General features: G+C 33.8%; 1 protein-coding gene across 16 annotated transcripts in view; it reads right to left on the bottom strand.

Annotated features, from left to right (window-relative positions):
- The window catches only part of PCDH15 (protocadherin related 15), a 1828063-nt gene that overhangs the window by 27022 nt on the left and 1781087 nt on the right, over positions 1 to 19954 (bottom strand). For all 16 annotated transcript variants that reach the window (XM_025396095.1, XM_025396103.1, XM_025396104.1 and 13 more), the window contains 2 exons: positions 10497 to 10673; positions 1883 to 2101 (listed from right to left, as the gene is read on the bottom strand). In XM_025396095.1, the coding sequence (XP_025251880.1) occupies positions 1883 to 2101; positions 10497 to 10673 (396 nt within the window). The remainder of the gene's footprint in view (positions 1 to 1882; positions 2102 to 10496; positions 10674 to 19954) is intronic.

Below are 19954 nucleotides of genomic sequence, written 5' to 3'. Positions count from 1 at the left end.
GTGCCAAATATAAGAATTTTTCTCACTGATTTTATTGCTAGCAGGATATAATAAAGCTCCTTTGGAAAACAGTTAAGTGTAAAAGGATAACTGGTAAGACGGAATGGATTTAACATGATAATTAATAATGGGCTGATGGCTTAAAAATTTAAAATAATTTGTTCAGTATTAATTTTGTTCATTAGCTTTAGATTTAGCATATCGATTGATTGGTTAAGGATACATTAAGCTCCAGTATATCAACCCTAATTCTATATTTGCAACTTCACATTGCTTTTGTGGTAAGAAATATTTCTGTAGTTTCAGGTTGGAATTACTTGAAAAGTCATGACCTGCTTGCAAAATCTTAAAGGGATGGAATCATGCGGCAAGCCCTAGTTATACTCTTGGCCTCACTAAGAAACCGAAGCTAGAATTGGAAGGTCCCACTTCTAGGTAATAAATTCATGATACTTGTTTTCATATTTGCTTTTTAGTTTCCATTCATAGCAAAGTTCATGCAGAGCATACTTTTGAATTTCAGATTGGAATTACTTTACCTTACTCAATTCACAAGAAAATTTTAAGTATTTGAGAACAAAGATGACAGTTTAAGAATACATAAGGACTATTGGCAGGGCGCGGTAGTTCACACCTGTAATCCCAGCACTTTGGGAGGCCGAGGTGGGCGGATCACGAGGTTAGGAGTTGGAGACCAGCCTGACCAACATGGTGAAACCCCATCTCTACTAAAAATACAAAAAGTAGCCGGGTATGGTGGCGCATGCCTGTAATCCCAGCTACTTGGAAGGCTGACACAGGAGAATTGCTTGAACCTGGGAGGCGGAGGTTGCAGTGAGCTGAGATCACACCACTGCACTCCAGCTAGGCAACAGAGACAGACCAGGAAAAAAAAAAAAAAAAAAAGTAAAGAATACATAAAGACTATTTTAGTATTTCCTCTGTAGGTAGTTTAAATGATGAATAGCAGTTCTACCATTATTTCTTATTGTTTATTACATAAAGTAATTTACATGATTTATTATTCCTGTCTGCTATTTTTTTTTGTGGCACACTCAGGGCTACTTCTCTTCTTAATCAGCCCCCCAATTTTTTCAAGTCATTGTGAATAGAAATATACTTAAAATGTGTGGCTCTCTATCACAAAGCTTCCCCAGACCTAGTGTCAGACAAAGAATATATTACTAACCTACTTCAAATATGGATGTTTAACTTAGTGATAATTACTTGACTGCTGTAGATAAGTTAAATACAATTTTAAAATATGGATATTGTCAATGGATTCACTTGACTGCAGGAACCAGAAAAATTAAGAGCCTGCACAGCCAGAACATGATGTCAAATATTACACTAAAAACTCTGGCAAAGCACCCAGGAAGGAAGAGGCCACATCGAAAATTACATCTTATATGCTATGATTTTATAATGCTTTTTTCTAACACTGTGATCATTTGCACAAAGGCAAATTTAACAGTTTGGATAAAAAGCTATCATGACAATGCCACGAGGTTATTGACCTTCCTTTGGAGCTGGGCAGAGTGGGTATCTGCATGTGACATTCCATTGCTTTTATCCCAGGATACCTGTTACCTTCTCTCCCGAGTTGGCTCTTAAACAAAAGAAGAGCATAAACAAAGCCACATGATATTTCTATTGAAAGAGATCATATTAGACTCACAAGAATATTGGGCCATCAGTGAAAAATGTACTGGGAGTTTGGACTGTTTTCCTTTTGAAGAAAATCATTTGGTACGAGACAGATAAAGCAATCTCAGAGTAGTTGCAGCATCAGTATTTTACAATGCAAAGCCATGTTACCAGAGATGGTTTTCTGCAATGACTTCTGAGGAACTATCCATGTTTACCATCCTAGAATACTTACTGTCTGTAGCTGACCAAAACCACCAAGATGGCAGGAATGCAGCAGAGGATGATGATGAAGGCCAGAGCCAACAAGGCCCCTTCTGTGTATCCTAGACTCTCTCCTCTCTTTTTAATGCTGGTCACTGCCTCTGGAGTCCGGATCTCCAGAATGCGTCCTCCTTCCCCATAATACGGCTGAAAGTCTTTATTGATATCAAGCAGTTTGCCATCCAAAAATCTTTATTGTTAAATAAATAGTAAAATTAATGACGCTAGCAGAGAAAGAGCATTTTAAAAACAAAATCTCTTTTGGTAAGATCTTTTACAATTTTCTCTAATTGAAACACAAGCTGAGTCAGAAGTCTCATGAATAATAAGAAAAGCATATATAAAAAGCATGAGCAATAAAGAAGAGTAATTACACATCTGTATATAAATATCAAAAATACTTAAAAACACAGCTCTTACTTGATATGCTTATAGACTTAAAAAATCTAATTATCAGTATCATTAAGCTTAATGTTACTGTGTCAAAATAATTTGACAAGATTTTAGATAGAATAAAGTATAATATCCTAAATTATATACCATAGTTTAACATTATATTTATGCATTTCATTATTTGGGTCCTTAGAATAAGCCTGTAAAGACTGAATATTACAATACTGATTTATTGCAGGCCAAAAAGCTATACAATTATAAAAACAAATCTGAGGCACGAAACTAAGTTTTCAAACTCAAATTCTGTATTTGTTTGCCATAACGCCATCTTAAATGTAAACATTCTCAAGTTTCAAACCAAAACAATGTTTTATGGTCAAAGGGTGAAGACATTTAAAAGGCCTTTCTGCCTAGGAAAAAAAGACTAAATAAATGATGCAGGTAGTATATCGGTGTTGTAAGAATGACAGGAAGTGGTAGTCAATGTAATTCCTTCCTCTAAATAATGCAATTCCAACAATCTTGCATTGTTGAAGAGAATCAAGGAATAATTGTTCCTAATCTTATGAGATTGAAAAAATTTGTTATGTATTTAATGTCATAATTAGCAGGTTATTTTTTTTTTAAACAATTCCTTGGGAACTTTTGAACAGTCGCTTATAAGCTCTACATATTGATGCAACAATTGTGTTTTTAATACAATTAAATAGACCATAAAGGTCAAACGTCTTATTATAGAACACTGGCAAACAAAAATAGTTCAAGAAAAACATAATTAATCATAGTCCCATGATCTACAGACAGTTATAATCACTGCTAACATCTTGGTATATTTAAGTCTAATCTTTTTTTTTTTTGGAAGGGTGGTATTAAATATTTTATATACTTGATTATGCTGCATATATAAAGTGCTTATGTTGAAAAATACAGAAAACACAAAAAAAGCAAAAGAAAAAATTAAAATGGCCCTAAATTTCACTATCAAAATATAATCAATGCCATGCTTATACACTTTTTCAGTCTATTTTATGCCCTTTTGAAGCTTTTAATTTTAATATTCTGAGTGACCACACTGATTTTAAATCCCGTTAACACACTGTTCATTGCTTAAAAATATAAGTGCCTGGTATCACATATGAATTCCATCACATATGGAACTCATAAACTAATTCATATCACACATGTGGCAATTAGAATGCTTTTTTGCTTTTTTTTTTTTTAAACAGATACGCTTTTATAGATTAAAAACGTACTTTTTATAGCAATTTTCCAAGCTCATTGTTACACATTAAAAGAAAATAAAAACTTAGCCGTTTTTATGATTACTAGAAATAGAATAGTAAAACTTTTTGTTTGAATTGTTAATCAGATAAAGGAAGAGATTCTAAATGAGGCGTAGATCACGAATTGCTTCACAGGAACTATATTATTAAAACTAGGAAGAATCAGATCCAGAAGAGGATCATTAATTTAAGGGAAGAATATAACCCCTAAAATGTGGAGTTCAGTTGACAGATCAAAATTCTGTTGGATTCCTGGATCTCATATCCAAACTCTCTAAAGTAAGATTTGTTAGTCTTTTACACTACAACAGCCCTATTACTTAGATACTTATTTTTACTTATCAGTGTGATGTCATAAGCAATTTTTTTAGTAGAAGAATGGATCACTTTTGAATCCACACCTGATCTACACTATCTTTCGTCCACTTTGTGTATTTAAAACAACTTGCCTGGGTAAAAATTCTTGAATCATAACATTATCCCTTACAAAACAGTGAATTTGGTTCCCTTGCCTTTTGTCATTTTATCATGCAAATGACATATGCAGGGCTTACGTAATTGTTGTTCCTTTATGAGTAAGATATTTTTATATCTGTTTCAGTGATTTTTAAACATATTCAGATACTACTCAAAGAAACATGGCTACCTTTTCATTGATTTTTGCCTGTAATATAATAAACTCTTTAATTCTTTTTTTGATTTTTTGCTTCTGTTATACATACTACAATTTTAACCTCAGAAATAACATTATCAGGTTGTATTTTAATTGTCCTATAAATATATTTTGATCTCTTTGATTATTTATATCTTTTTTCCTTTTTCTTAATATTGCATAAGCTTTCAATGGATACACTTCATGTTGCCAATTTAATTTTCACATGTCTTCTCATTTCAGGAAAGGTTGAATCCAGGTGCTCAGTTGATTTTAGAAGATAAAATTTAATTTATAAATTAGGCACAGTAAGATATTAACAGCAATAATAACAAAAATAGAACAATTATAGACCTATAGTGTAATAAAAGTTATGCAAATGTGGTTTCTCTCTGTCTCTGTCAATATCTTATTGTATTATACCACTGGTAACTGAATCTGAAGAAAGCAAAACCACAGAAGAGGGTCAACTACCATACTCCAGTTGGACTGAGGGGAAGGCACTTGATTAAAGACTGCCACCATGTAGGGAAGAGTCAATTCTCACAAGAGAAGGTGGAGTTCTTTTACCAGAAACAGGAGAAAGATTCAGACTGTGTAAAACACACACACCATTTCACCAATCCATACCATTCTGTTTTCTACTAAAAATGTTAAACTGTTTTCCAATGGTTTCTGTAGGAGAAAACTTTCAGAGTTATATATTCTCCCTCTGGGTCATTAGGTTGTTATTTCCTGATTTTCCATATTTATTTTGTTTTTTTAGTATTTATTGCTGATCCCATTTTTCCACTGCTTACTTATCTTAAAAAATAGATAGATCTGTCCAAATCCAGCATCAACACAGAAACGCATTTTTATTCTCGTCATTTTTATCTCAGTGTATTCAGTTACTGTATGCAAACCTTTTGTAATTCTAAGGGCAAGGTATACAGGTCCCTTCCCAGGATGTAGCCAACATGAATTGATTACTGCTATGTTATCCTGAGATGAGATAAGTTGCTAAACCAATGTCATGTCTTATTATTTTCTCAAGCACATGCAAACATGTATTTCTTCCTCCATTGATGGATATGGGGCTAATGTTGTGTTACTCAGCATACAATATATAATCAATAGTCCACCCTGCATGTCACCTTCATGACTGATTACCTTGATGATGCTGATTTTGATACTGCAATCTACATATGAATGTAGAAATAAGTAAAGGAGGAGCAGGAGATTGTACTCCATACAGTAGAGGGACAACTGCCTATTTGCTTTGTAGGTACACAATTTAGGCTTACAGAGTGGGCAATGGTTAACATATCTACCCACATTCATTGCACTGCGTAAGATTGTTCTGCTTAATCAAGAAAATCGTGGTTAGATCATCAACTATTTTCTTTTCACAGTTCCATAACTGTTTAACTAGATTCTAATAATTAGTATTCCATTGATTTGGATTTTCAGTGTTTTGAATTTTTCCTTTTTTTTTACTTAGAACATGGAAAGATGCTTTATCAGAGTTTGGTAATCAGATACTGTTTAAGGTCTAAGTGTGTTTTTAAACATTGTGGTTCTAAAGGCAGTGTATAGAGTCTAGAGTCTTTTTCTGCCTTCTCCATCTTTCTCTTACTATTTGGACATACTGTTTTTAAATAGGCTGGATATAAGACAGATACACAAACTAAAATGTATTTGCTTATTTTAAAATTTTAATTAAACTATATTTTAAAGTAATATGTTCTGTTTTGTGTAGAATGCAGAAAACCACAAGAGAATATGGCTATTAACAGCAACAACAAAATGACAAAAAATGCCAGGTAATACTAAAATCATAAATTTCCTAGAGCTGAATTCAAAATGTGAGCAAAAAACCCCCCAAATTCTACTGAGTGACAATTAGGATAATTTCAAGGTGAGATGAGACCATACATTGTTTCACCTTTGGCAGAACAGGTTAAAAGTGGCTGCCATAGGCTGGGCACGGTGGCTCATGCCTGTAATCTCAACACATTGGGAGGCTGAGGTGGTAGGATTACTTGAGCTCAGGAGTTTGACACCCGCCTGGGCAATAAAGTAAGACCATGTCTCTACAAAACAAAGCAAAACAGCTAAAATTGTAGTAAATAAGGTTAGAATTATAGACACCCACAAACACAAGGGGAGTCTCCACTCATTCAAAAACTTGTTTGCATAGATTTCTGTAAGATAGATTGGGGGACAAGGCAGGACACAGGAGAATATTCCTTCATGGTGTAAGAATAGGAAAAAAATCAGCTAAGGCTGGTGCACAGACAGAAACCCTTATGCAATTTCCCAGACCTTTATGTCACATGAAACAAGGACCGTAAGTATTATACGGAGGAGGAGTAAGTGTGCCCATCCCTGGTGCTCAGGCAAAGGTCTACTGCTTCTGGAAAAGACGTATAAGCAAAAATCCCCTACCCCTGGGGGAGGAGCAGGAAGTCCTCTTAGGCCTAAGATCCTGCACCACTACAAAATAGAGGTCTACTATGGATTGAGAAGGGGCAGAAAATTCTCTTGCACCCAAGATCCTCGTAAATGTGAAGCAGAGGATGGCTGCCATGATGCCATAAGAAAGAGGGGGAAAAAATCTTGAGAAAGCCCACGCCAGGGCTTACACATGCAGGCTGTACAAGGAGAACAGAAGAACCCCTATTCCATGCTCCACCTCTTCCTTATAAGAGTGGAACGCAGCAACAAGGAGGAGCAGTCTAACCTTGTGGGACAGATCGGAGTGTGGACAGAAACCTCTTCTGTGGCACAAGCATGTAGAGAACACTGAGAGCTGAGGACTGAGTAAGAAGACTGAGAAAACCCTACAGCATGCAGTCTCTATTCTAAGAATTAATTGATACCATTCCACCACTAGAAGAATTGGAAGCTTTTGGCACAGTGGAAGTAACAATTGCAACAGCAAAATCCAAATAATTCCTGAATAGCTTTACTCAACAGAGTAAATGCCTGTAATGTCCATTTACAGGCGTAAACTCTATTTACCTCACTCCTTACTGTTCTTCCATACCATGTCTGGCATTCAACCAACTAGGACACAAAAAGGCTACAAAATATAAAACAACCATTTTCAAGAAATGAAGTAACAGAGCCAGATAGAGATAACACAGATATTGGAACTATCAGACAGGAACTTTGATTCAAACACATTACAGGATAGCAGAAAGCACAAATATGCCTGACGCGATGGAGAAATTCAGTAGAGTGGTGGAAATAAGAAATAACCTAATAGAAATTCTAGAAATATCTTTCTGAAAAGATAACAAGATGAAGAATTTCTTCAGTGTGCTCATCAATAGGCTAACACAGATGAATCAGTGAATTTAAAAATAGGGCATTAAATATTATTCACACTAAAATACAAAGAAAAAACTGTGTGTATATGTGTGGGGGAGGGGAGCAGAGTCAGAACAGAAAAAAAGTTATGAGAAAAAGCAAATTATAATTGGAATCCCAGAAAAGGAATAAAGGGAAAATGGGCATAAGAAACATTAGAAAAAATGTCTGAGAATATTCCAGAAATAAAAAAGCAAAAAACTCAAAATAAAACCAACCAAAAATGCAGCTCCAAAGAGTTGAGTACTACAAGGATAAAAAAGCAGGATAAGAGTAATATATAATTATTGCAGAAATCTAAGCAATTCAGGTAACCAAAAATAAAAAAAATAAAATACCAATAAGCTTGCCAAACAAGTTATTAACATGTCACTAAAAGTCATTCCAGTCCTCTCTATGCATTTATGAGCTTTGTTATTTTTTATTGTCAAAATCTTTTTTTCAAATCAAAGTAAGTTCCCAGGACAAATTGTTATTATTATGATTTCTAATCCTTGACCTGAGAACTCCAATATCCTCAGAAGCTTAGATTTTAAGATGAAAGGAAATTGAGAGAATACTTCCATTAACCTGAACAGGCATCTTAAGGTTCTAGTACATTTATTCAGTGTTAAAAACTAAATAATCAATAACTCTCACAACTACAGAATAGATACTAATACTTAGGCATTATCAACCTTGGAACACACACCATACACACACACACATGTATATGTATGTGTATACAATTTTATTATAAAATCTTTCAAGAAACAATTCTAGAGTTTCGAATAGACCAGTGACTCTAAGCTTATTGTAATACTTCAAGGTGAAGACTGCTAAGGCAAAATTTTCATATTTCATAGCTATTCTATCTTTTCTTCAATATAAAAATTTATTTTATGATTTATATATATTCTCCGTTTTTTCCTTGCCTGCTGACTATGATAGTTATTTTATTGAATTTAGATGTTTACTGTCCATAATATAATTTGGGTTTGGAAAAACTTATTTAGAATTAAAGGTGTTGATCTTGTATTTCATGGTGTCAGTTGAAACCCAAGTGGCTTTTTTCCCCCAAATATTTAATGACTAGGAGGCTTGCTAGTTAAATTTGAATTCTAATCACCATTATTTTACTCTTTAAAGTTAGCCCAAATATAATACATATTTTTATATTCAGGTAAAAACACGCTAAACTCAATCAATCATGAAATTTAAAAACAAAACTAATGTATGCAAAAACCACAAAATGCAGGTAGATTCACATAAAAAAGAAATGTGTTAATTTTCTGACAATTAATGGAAAGAATATATGAATTACTTTGAAAGTTTATCCCTAAATCAACTTTTTAAATTAATAAAACTTACAAAAAATTGGCTTGGTAGATCTAAATGTTGCTTCATTTTGGTGGTGAGTATAAAATCAGAGTGAGAGCTATTACTTCATTCATCTATATTTCCTCCACAATTAGTGTCCTCTTTTGTACATGGCCCATATGTCCGTTAAAAATGAATTGATGAGGCCGGGCGCAGTGGCTCACGCCTGTAATCCCAGCACTTTGGGAGGCCGAGGCGGGCGAATCACGAGGTCAGGAGATCGAGACCATCCTGGCTAACATGGTGAAACCCTGTCTCTACTAAAAATACAAAAAAATTAGCTGGGCATGGTGATGGGTGCCTGTAGTCCCAGCTAGTCGGGAGGCTGAGGCAGGAAAATGGCGTGAACCCGGGAGGCGGAGCTTGCAGTGAGCTGAGATCGTGCCACTGCACTCCAGACTGGGCGACAGAGTGAGACTCTGTCTCAAAAAAAAAAAAAAAAAAAAAAAAAAAAAGATGAGTAACATATTAAATAACTGTTTTTTAAAAAATTTTGGCTGATATTAAATCGTTTATTATTACCAAAATAGAAGTGATGAAATTTTGTTGATGAACACATTTAAAATAAAACTAAATTTAGAATTTATTAATTTTAATAAAAATTGAATAAATAGATATTTACAAAATAAATCTACATACACATAATATAGATATATTTGTAAATGTGTATATGGATATATTTATATGCTGTTTAAAAAGTATAGACAAAGAAAAACTAAACTATGATTTTTCACATATAGAGTTTGGCATGACTGTATATACAGGCACATATAAGCTATTATGATTGTATATCAATATATATTTTTAACTAAAAATGTTTCATTTAGATAGAATTTCATTCCAAGACCCTGTTGGACACTAGGTGTCACTAGAGTAAAGAAAAATCTGTTAACAATTTTTTTTTTTAAAGTATTCAAGTGTGCTCGAATAACATCCAAAGAAAGTAAGTAGCAGGATTTTGTTTAAGATTGTGCATTTTATTTATTTTTAGGATTTATAACTCAAATATTTAAGTTCATGCTAGGATAAATCTCACATACAGCATTAACTTAAATGGGAATGATTATCCCACCTGCTCTCCACCTCTAAGTTAAAGAAAAAAACAGATACTGGTTTTTGCCGATTTAGTAGACTTGTAAGAAAGCTGGATTTCTTCTTAAAATGCAAGCAGATGAAAATCATTACAGAAAAACTGCCCCTTTAAGAATCTGTGCTTTCCTCACAAATAGCCAGGACCCTTGAGCAAGAGTGCAGAGCTGGCAGCAGGTGATTTCAAGGAACTGTTCCTTGTTCATAAGTACAACAGGTCATCTGATGCCTATAAAGAAAATGGGCCCTCTGAAGTCACTGTAGCCCACACCTAGACCTGAAAACTTTTAGGCATGAGAACCCTAGGTATTGTTTCAGTTTCCTTGCTTACACTTCACTTTCAACAACTATTTGGTGGGTTTTAAACGTTAAGTATTTATAGCCTCAAATCAGAAGCATCTATGGTTGCTATTGTAACCAAAGAGCTGTTACAGATAACACAAAACACTTACTTAAAAAGCTCATTTCTATCGATGGCTCTGTTGGTTTGGGGGTCGATTGCATAGACAGTCAAGTCACATTTGGTGTAGTCTTCTAGGGAAAAGGCATCTCCATGTCGGCGAGCACCAATGGACTCCACTACAACCTTGGCACCAGGAATTTGTTCCTGAACATAGCGATCCAAGATCCTATAAATCAAGCAAAGTACAAACATGACAGTCCAATGGGCTTTCTGGGGAAAAAAAATTACTCTCAACTTGAAAAGACATTTAGTAAATGAAAAATGATGACAGCCTGGTTTTTGTTAATGTTTACTGAACATAAACCCTTGAAAAACATTCTCTATATTTTTTCAGCATTTAGCTCCCAATGATGCTAGAAGCTGAATAAGGTAGAAAAGGTCACCAATCATGTCCTATTTAACTTTAAGCTTTTTGAATTTATGATACCATTTGAGCTTTTACATGGCTCATGGGAAATGCCAAATATGCTGTACAAATAAAGCTGTCTATACTTTATAGAAGACATGGGGTCTTAGAACCCTTGACTTCACATGGTTGGTGTCACAAATTACATCTCCCACTAGAGTCTGTGACACATGACACGAAGCTATATGCTAAGACGCAGGACTAGGATGCCTGTTTTCCCAAAGGTATAAAAATCCTTGCAGAATCACAGCAATGGGAGAATGTGGAGATATTTTGCAATGGAAGGATAACCACGTTAAGATAAAAATATGGCATGCAAATCTAAGACACTAGGTGAATAAAAACAACATATACTATCTTGTATAAATTACTGATATTCAATTTAAAAAGCAGAGACAATGTTAATCAATAAATAATTTTCCCATCGCATTACTGGATTTTAATTGAAAGTATGAATTATTACCATTTCACAAATGTCCCATTCCTTATTAAAAACTTTATATTATTAATCCAAGTATATAAACATTAAGAGCATATAATTCAATATTTATAGATGTTTAAATTTAAATAACTTAATTTTAATTACTATATATGATTAACATTCTAAAATTTATAGACTCTATGCTCTTTTTTGAGTCTATACTTGGAGGTTTTTTTGGGGGAGAAGGGCAATATATTCTCAAATTCTTTTATACATCAGAAAATAACTTTTGCTTCTAATGCCACAATTGTCATATTTCTTGCTCTATTGAAAGTATATTGCCTTAAGAGTCTTGCATGTGCTTGGTTTGTCCTTGTTACTAGAATGATGAGGTTATAAACTTTGGAGGAAACGGCTCTACCAGTGCATGCCAGGAGACACTACCAATAACAGTGAAATGTTGGTTTGTTTGCTTGTTTTTAAATGTTTGTAACCCAGCACTGTTGAAATCTGTCTTATTGAACATTCCTGTCACCACACCACGCCCACTGGTCTCTCAGCTTTGCAATTTCTTTTCTGATGATATTCTTGAAGTAGACTAAAGAAAAGATGATGTGGGAAAAAGGAGGAGGAACAAATTCACTTGGCAAATACCAGTTAATAGTTGAATGCCTGTAATTCCAGTTACTTGGGAGATGAGAGAGAAGAATCGCTTGAAGCTGGGAGGCAGAGGTTGCAGTGACTCCAGCCTGGGCAACAGAGCAAGATTCTATCTCAAAAACAAAAAAAAACTGGAAACCTGAAGATAATGGATGTACTCAGAGACATAGACTAGTCTAACATCATTTGGACTGTGCTTTTCGGATTTTTTTCGTGAGAGATTTATGCCATTTAACAAAAATAAGGGGCCTCGGCGTCAAACCATATTATACTCTTGACATTTTGTAGGAGGCACAAACAATAATGATATAATATTGAGGAGCACAGAGGTTTGGCTTCAGTTTTAATTTCCTTTGCTTATCAATTGCATAACCTTAGACAAGTAATCTTAAGCTCTCAAAGTCTCAGGTTTTTTTGTTTGTTTGTTTGTTGAGGTGGAAACTCATTCTGTCACCCAGGCTGGAGTGCAATGGGGCAATCTCAGCTAACTGCAGCCTCCACCCCCTGGGTTCAAGGGATTCTCATGTTTCACGCCTGGATTATAGGCAGGCACCACCACACCTGGCTAATTTTTGTGTTTTTTAGTAGAGACAGTGTTTCACCATGTTGGTCAGGCTGGTCTCAAATTCCTGACCTCAAGTGATCTGCCCACCTCGGCCTTTCAAAGTGCTGGGATTACAGGTGTGAGTATCACATCTGGCCATCTCTGTTTCCTTAAATAGAAAACGAGGAAATAATGTACCACATGGGGTTGAATGTGCATTCAATGAAATAAAGCTTTTACACAGTTCCTAGCACACAGTAACTATTCTATAAAATGAATATTATTTTTATTAATTTGACTTAAATATTTCCATTAATAAGCTTCTTCTTTGTCTCAAATTCATTCAAGGCCTTTAACTAATTTGTGGAATTAATAGGAAAGTATACTTTTCACTAGTATAATCAGTTCACAAATCAAAACACAAACAGGAGTACATAGTTAAATACAATGCAATAGGTGGCTGTCTGTCCCAATACTTTGGTCTAACAATTTATGCCTTCTCCAGTGCATTTTGGCATTCATTTGACATATTCCAAGGAAATCCTTCATATATGCATAGATTAATTTTGTGCCATCCTACAGTGAAGAAACAGATCTATTGTGCTTGGGTTCTTTTCTATTTTTCAGTGCAATACTGCAGACTCATGTCACTAAAAAAATTAGATGTGGAGAGGGAGGGGGGAGGGATTGCATTGGGAGTTATACCTGATGTAAATGACGAGTTGATGGGTGCTGACGAGTTGATGGGTGCAGCACACCAACATGGCACAAGTATACATATGTAACAAACCTGCACGTTGTGCACATGTACCCTAGAACTTAAAGTATAATAATAATAAAAAAAAAAAAGAAAGAAAATGTGGCACATATACACCATGGAATACTATGCAGCCATAAAAAAGAATGAGTTCATGTCCTTTGCAGGGACATGGATGAAGCTGGAAACCATCATTCTGAGCAAACTATAGCAAGTACAGAAAACCAAATACTGCATGTTTTCCCTCATAGGTGGGAATTGAACATAAGAACACCTGGACACAGGATAGGGAACATCACACACTGAGGCCTGTTATGGGGTGGGGGGACAGGGGAGGGATAGCATTAGGAGATATACCTAATGTAAATGACAAGTTAATGGGTGCAGCACACCAACATGGCACATGTATACATATGTAACAAACCTGCACGTTGTGCATATATATAAAAAAATTAGATGTGGAATAAAATATAACTGTACTAATATCTTCATGGTAGCAGGGAACAATGAAAAAAAATCTAAAAACAAAGTATGTCATTTAAAACATGAAATAATGTCTTCACCTTGAGCACTTTTTTGTTAAACTTTTAAAGATCTTTTGGGATAAAGTCTATCTTATGATAAAAAGAGATACAGCCTAATCTTAACTACTTCTGTGTCTTTTTCTTATAAATTTATATAAAACTAAATTTAATACCTTTTAAATGAGAACACATTTTGTAAAAATCTATCTTTTCACTTATAGTCTATATCTATATACTAAATATTTTCTATATCTATATTCATTACCTACATGTACATAGATTTCCTTACATATATACCTATACCCCCCACACACAAAGAAAAAGATATTTGCAATGATGTTTATGTAACCCGTAATATTTGTATCATACACACACATATCAAGAAAGATGTCTACAGTGATGTTTATATAATGTTAATAAGGCTTAGAGCTGGATGTTATGATTTTGAGTTTACCTTTTATAACTTTCTTCTTCATATATTATATTGCTTAAATTTCTTTATAATGGGAATAAAAGAACAATAGAGTTATATTTTAAAAAATATATTTAACTCCCTATTTCCTCTCTAACTTTGTGGTAAAATTCTTCATATAAATCTATATTTTCTAGTTTAAAAATGTAAAAAAATAAATTGGATTCAGGGCTGTGTCATAGAATTATAGCAAAACTCAGGCAAGTGTTAAGTAGGAAAATTTTCATTTATTCATTCCTTCAAAAGATGTTTATTGAATGCCTATCCTGGGCCAGATGCCTTTCCACACACGTGGAATATATCAGTGAACAAAACACGATCTTTTGATGTACAAAAATCCACTCAAAATGGATTAAAAGCTTAAACATAAGACATGAAACTGTAAAACTACTAGTAGAAAATATTGGGAAAAGACTTCGGGACATTGGTGTGGGCAAAGATTTTGTAAGACTCCAAAGAAATATGAATTTTCCAATGAAAGCAAAAATAGGCAAATGGGATTACATTAGGCAGAAATGCTTTTACACAGAAAATGAAACAATTGACAAAGTGAAGAGACAACCTACAGAATAAGAGAAAATATTTGCAAACTATCTAATCAACAAGAGATTAATAAACAGAATACATAAGGAACTCAACAGATAAAGACCAAATAATCCAATTTAAAAATGGGCCAAAGCCATTAGAGAAATACAAACCAAAACCACAATGAGATACCATCTCACACCAGTTAGAATGGCAATCATTAAAAAGTCAGGAAACAACAGGTGCTGGAGAGGATGTGGAGAAATAGGAACACTTTTACACTGTCGGTGGGATTGTAAACTGGTTCAACCATTGTGGAAAACAGTATGGCGATTCCTCAAGGATCTAGAACTAGAAATACCATATGACGCAGTCATCCCATTACTGGGTATATACCCAAAGGATTATAAATCATGCTGCTATAAACAGACATGCACACGTATGTTCATTGTGGCACTATTCACAATAGCAAAGACTTGGAATCAACTCAAATGTCCACAGTGACAGACTGGATTAAGAAAATGTGGCACATATACACCATGGAATACTATGCAGCCATAAAAAAGGATGAGTTAATGTCCTTTGTAGGGACATGGATGCAGCTGGAAACCACCATTCTCAGCAAACTATCGCAAGAACAGAAAACCAAACACTGCATGTTCTCACTCACAGATGGGAATCGAGCAATGAGATCACTCGGACTCTGAAAGGGGAACATCACACACCGGGGCCTATTATGGGGAGGGGGCGGGGGGGGATGGCATTGGGATTTATACCTGATGTAAATGACGAGTTGATGGGTGCAGCACACCAACATGGCACAAGTATACATATGTAACAGACCTGCACGTTGTGCACATGTACCCTAGAACTTAAAGTATAATAAAAAATAAAATAAAATAAATAAAAATGGGCCAAAGATGTGAATAGACAATTCTCAAAATAATATATACAAAGAGCCATTAGGCATATGCAAAAATGCTCAACATCACTAATCATCAAGGCAATGAAAATCAAAATCACAATGAAATATTATCTCATCCCAACAGGAATTGCAAACAAAAAAATAACAAATGCTGGTAAGGATATGGCTAAGGAGGAAGATTTATACACTATTGGGGGGAATGTAAAAGTAGTACAGCCATTATGGAAAACAGTATGGAGGTTCCTCAAAAAATTAAAAATAGAACTATAAAATGATTCAGTAATCCTACTGCTAGGTATACATCCAAAAGAAAGAAAATCAATATATTGAAGACATATCTGCATGCCTATATTTATCACAGAACTATTCACAGTAGCCAAGATATGGAATCAACCAAAATGTTTATCAACAGATGAGTGAATAAAGCAAATGTGGTACATATTATTTATCCATAAAAAAGAGCGAAGTCCTGTCATTTGCAGAAACATGGCTAAAATTGAAGGTTATTATGTAAAGTGAAATAAGCCAGGCACAGAAGAAAAAATATCACATATTCTGATTCATATGTGGGAGCTAAAAAATGGATCTCACGGAGGTAGAGAGTAGAATGGTGCTTACCAGAGGCTGAGAAGGGGAGGAAGATCGGGATAATGATAAGATGGTTAATGGATACAAAATTACAGAGAGAGAAAATAAATAAGTTATAGTATTCAACAGTATGGCAGGTAATTTATACTTAAAAAAATTATTGTATATTTCAAAATAGCTACATAAGAAGAATTGTGATGGTCTCAATACAAAGAAAAACGTTGGAGTTGATGGATATTCCAATTATCCTGATTTATCATTACACATTATATATATGAATCCAAATATCACATATATCCCCAAAATATGCACAACTAGGTTATATCAATAGTGTATGTAGACACACACACACACACACACACACACTCACACACACACACAAAGAATTAAAAGTGAATGCCAAAAATTGCCCTGGATCTGACTTCTTGGTAGCAATATACCTATTTAAAGTGTAAATAGTACAATCAAGTATGAAGCAAAACAGTATCTGATTATGTCAAACATTCTCAAAACAAACAGAAAACTGGCTTTGAATAGTCTTCTAAAAAGTGAAAAAAAAGTTTTAAATTTGAATGATAATTACAATTATTGAACAAAAATTACATTTTAATTTAAGGTTTTATTGTTCCACTTTACTTTGAATACTCTATAACATACTCCTGTTAATGTTTATTTAATCATGTCACCTTTAGAAAAAGTTTTAAAAACAGAAAACTTCTAAAGAAATATGTTAATATAGCTAATATATTTTATGTAACATATTTTAGTATAGTACCACATACTAATTAATGTCCAATACAAAGTTTATCTAAATAACTTTCTTAGAATAAATGCTGAAAGGTTTATTTAACTGATTTTTTTTTTCCTATGCAGATAGCATTATTTTAAAATCACAAACTAAGAGTGTCAATAAACAACTGATTCGCTTAACTTACTTATTCTCAAGCCAAGTTATTTTTGGTAGATGCCCTTAAATTTCAATTTACAGCATTACCTTATCCAGTTACCTGTATGTACATCTTCAATTAATTTTAACGAGAAATTGCATTATGGAAAACTGTAGTGTAAGGTGTTTACTGATAGTTTTATAGCTGAGACAGGTATTTACTCATGGTCGATTTAGCTTTTAATTTATTTACTTTTTTACACTAAAATTATTGCAGCAGCCATGTTCTCAATTACCCATTTGTCTGTGTGGATGAGTTGAGTTAAAATTACCATGTGATGAGAATTTCAGGTTTTGCATGCTCAGCTTACTCTCAAGAAAAGATGGGTTGGGTTTTTAATTAGGTTTGCCTCCTAAGAGGCAATGTAACAGAGGAAACTCCGTCTGCTGGTGGCTGATAGATATAGATTAAAATTAAAACTCCACTATTGTGTCTTCGTGGAAATTACTTAACCTCTCAAAGTTTCAGGGAATTTATCTATACAGTGGGGAAAGTAATCAAACCTACCTCAAAGATCCTCTACGATAGATTGAGGAGACTACATCCATTAAATGCACATAATCTAACCAATATGAAGCATGCTATAAATGTTAGCTATTTGTTGTGATGGTTACAAGAACTCTTCAGATTTAATGATTATAAACCCTACTTAGCCTTTTGTTCAGGTAAATGGCTTATATTTATCTAGCATCATAGAGAGTTCCACCTCAAGTCCTTATCAATATTTTTTCAAAAGCTTTGCTAAATGAATCAACAGGCATTGCAGATGGCTGGAGGGATAAAAATACAGGAATGCAGTTCCTGCTGTTCTGAATTTCTTTCCTCCATTAATACAGACCCGCAGGGACTCTACCTAGACTCTATCTAAATGGTGCTCCAGGTACCACGGAGCATTTTGTTCATTACATTACATGGTAACCTCTCTGTGGTATCCCACAAGATAAAAACATTTTCCCCTAATCTGGAATCAGATTTAGAAGGAGTCCTTTTGTACCAGAAGAGATATGGTTTTGTTAATTTTGTAACTGAGTCTGTTCTTTTTGTTTAGCTTGTTTGCCTCTTTCACTTTGGCCCTAACAAGGTGAAAGTCAAGTTTGCGATTACTCGATATGGACTATACAGGCCTTTGCAGCATTTCTGTAATTACTTACTCTTACTCTGATCCTTTCTTTAATTTCTTTGTTGTTTGTTTGCTTTATTTTCTAAACTCATTTTTAATGTATTTTACCTTTTTTTCCTGTGTGAATCATTGTAAACTACTTGTATTTCTTTTGGAATAAAGTAGACAATTAAAACAAAATTAAATTTAGTCTTTAATATTTATTAGACATATATGAAAGCATCTAAAATATAACTTATGACTTTCTGATACAAACGGAATTATCTTGCATAAACATTCTGTGGAGTTTATGTCTCACATTAAAAAACAGCAGCACAGACTGACTGTGGTAAATTGAATAAATTAAAGAAAGTGTAGAAAAGAATAATAAATAGGATTAAGAGAACAGAGGAATTGCCTCTTGCTGATTAAAGTGGTCTCTCAAGAAAGTGATATATCTACCTTGTACTATGGGTTGGGGTGAATTATAAAAATAATAAGCTGTTCAATTTGGCAAAACTTCTAGGCTATAAAACATAAAAAAGAGGAGGAAGAGAGGAAAGAATTTTAAAAGAAATAAATGTCCACTACGTATTTTGGAGATCTCCATAAAGCAACTGTGATTCAAATGTTTTGATAAAACAATATATAATGATGTCCTTATTTTTACACAACTATTTTCTAGTTATCTTCTAGTTGGTACAAGCAAAAGATCTTAAAAATAAACTGAACTGAATGATATTTGTGGGGAGAAAAACAGATTGTAATATAACTTAAGATTACCCACTCAGTCTTTCTTTGCTTTTCTTCCGAATTTCTAGATCTTAAAATGAAAACATAAATAAAGTCGGCCCGAATTTTTTTTCTTAGTGTTTTATGAGTGAATTTCACTTTTGAATATGAATAACCCCTTCCCTTCAAATCTCGGGAAAAAATATACCTGTATCAATTATTTTTTCTCCATCATAAGTTAGATAAGAACATTTCAAACACTTCTAAAATTTTGAAGCGCAATTCAAAGATTCAGTCAATATATTGATACCTTCATTACAATGGTTCATTTTGCATTAGTAATTTTATTTCTGTAATCTATATCTTTTGATCATGCTATTTTCTTAAACAAAATAGTTGCCCCCAAATTTTGTTTGTATTATTTTCACAGAGCAAATAAAGACAACATAAACATGTTTATATTTGATTTAAAACTAAACATAGTGTTTTTAATTGATCTTCCAATAAAATGTATTTTTAATCTGGGAAGATCCCATTTATCTCTTTTTGAAAACAACAACAACGCAAAGATTTTAAGCTTTTTTCAACTCAAAGCAAAATGAAAATGTCCTCAATGGATCATAGAAACTATTTTGTTTGTTTATTTGTTTGTTTCTTTTGGCTTTCCATTGTCTCCAAAAGGTTGAATACTAAAAAGTAAAAAAGATAAAAAGTAGAAAGAATATTGATTCGACAAAATGCACTGCCTAAATGTAGCAGCCATGCCTCATCCTTTATTTTTATCAATCTTCTTTTTTTTCTATGTTGCTGAGAAGGCATGGGGAAAGGACACAAATATGATTGACTT

Source organism: Theropithecus gelada, chromosome 9 (genome assembly GCF_003255815.1).
Source record: "Theropithecus gelada isolate Dixy chromosome 9, Tgel_1.0, whole genome shotgun sequence".
Taxonomy (NCBI): domain Eukaryota; kingdom Metazoa; phylum Chordata; class Mammalia; order Primates; family Cercopithecidae; genus Theropithecus; species Theropithecus gelada.
Note: the sequence above shows the minus strand (reverse complement) of the source record. Positions and strands in the feature narration are given on the sequence as shown.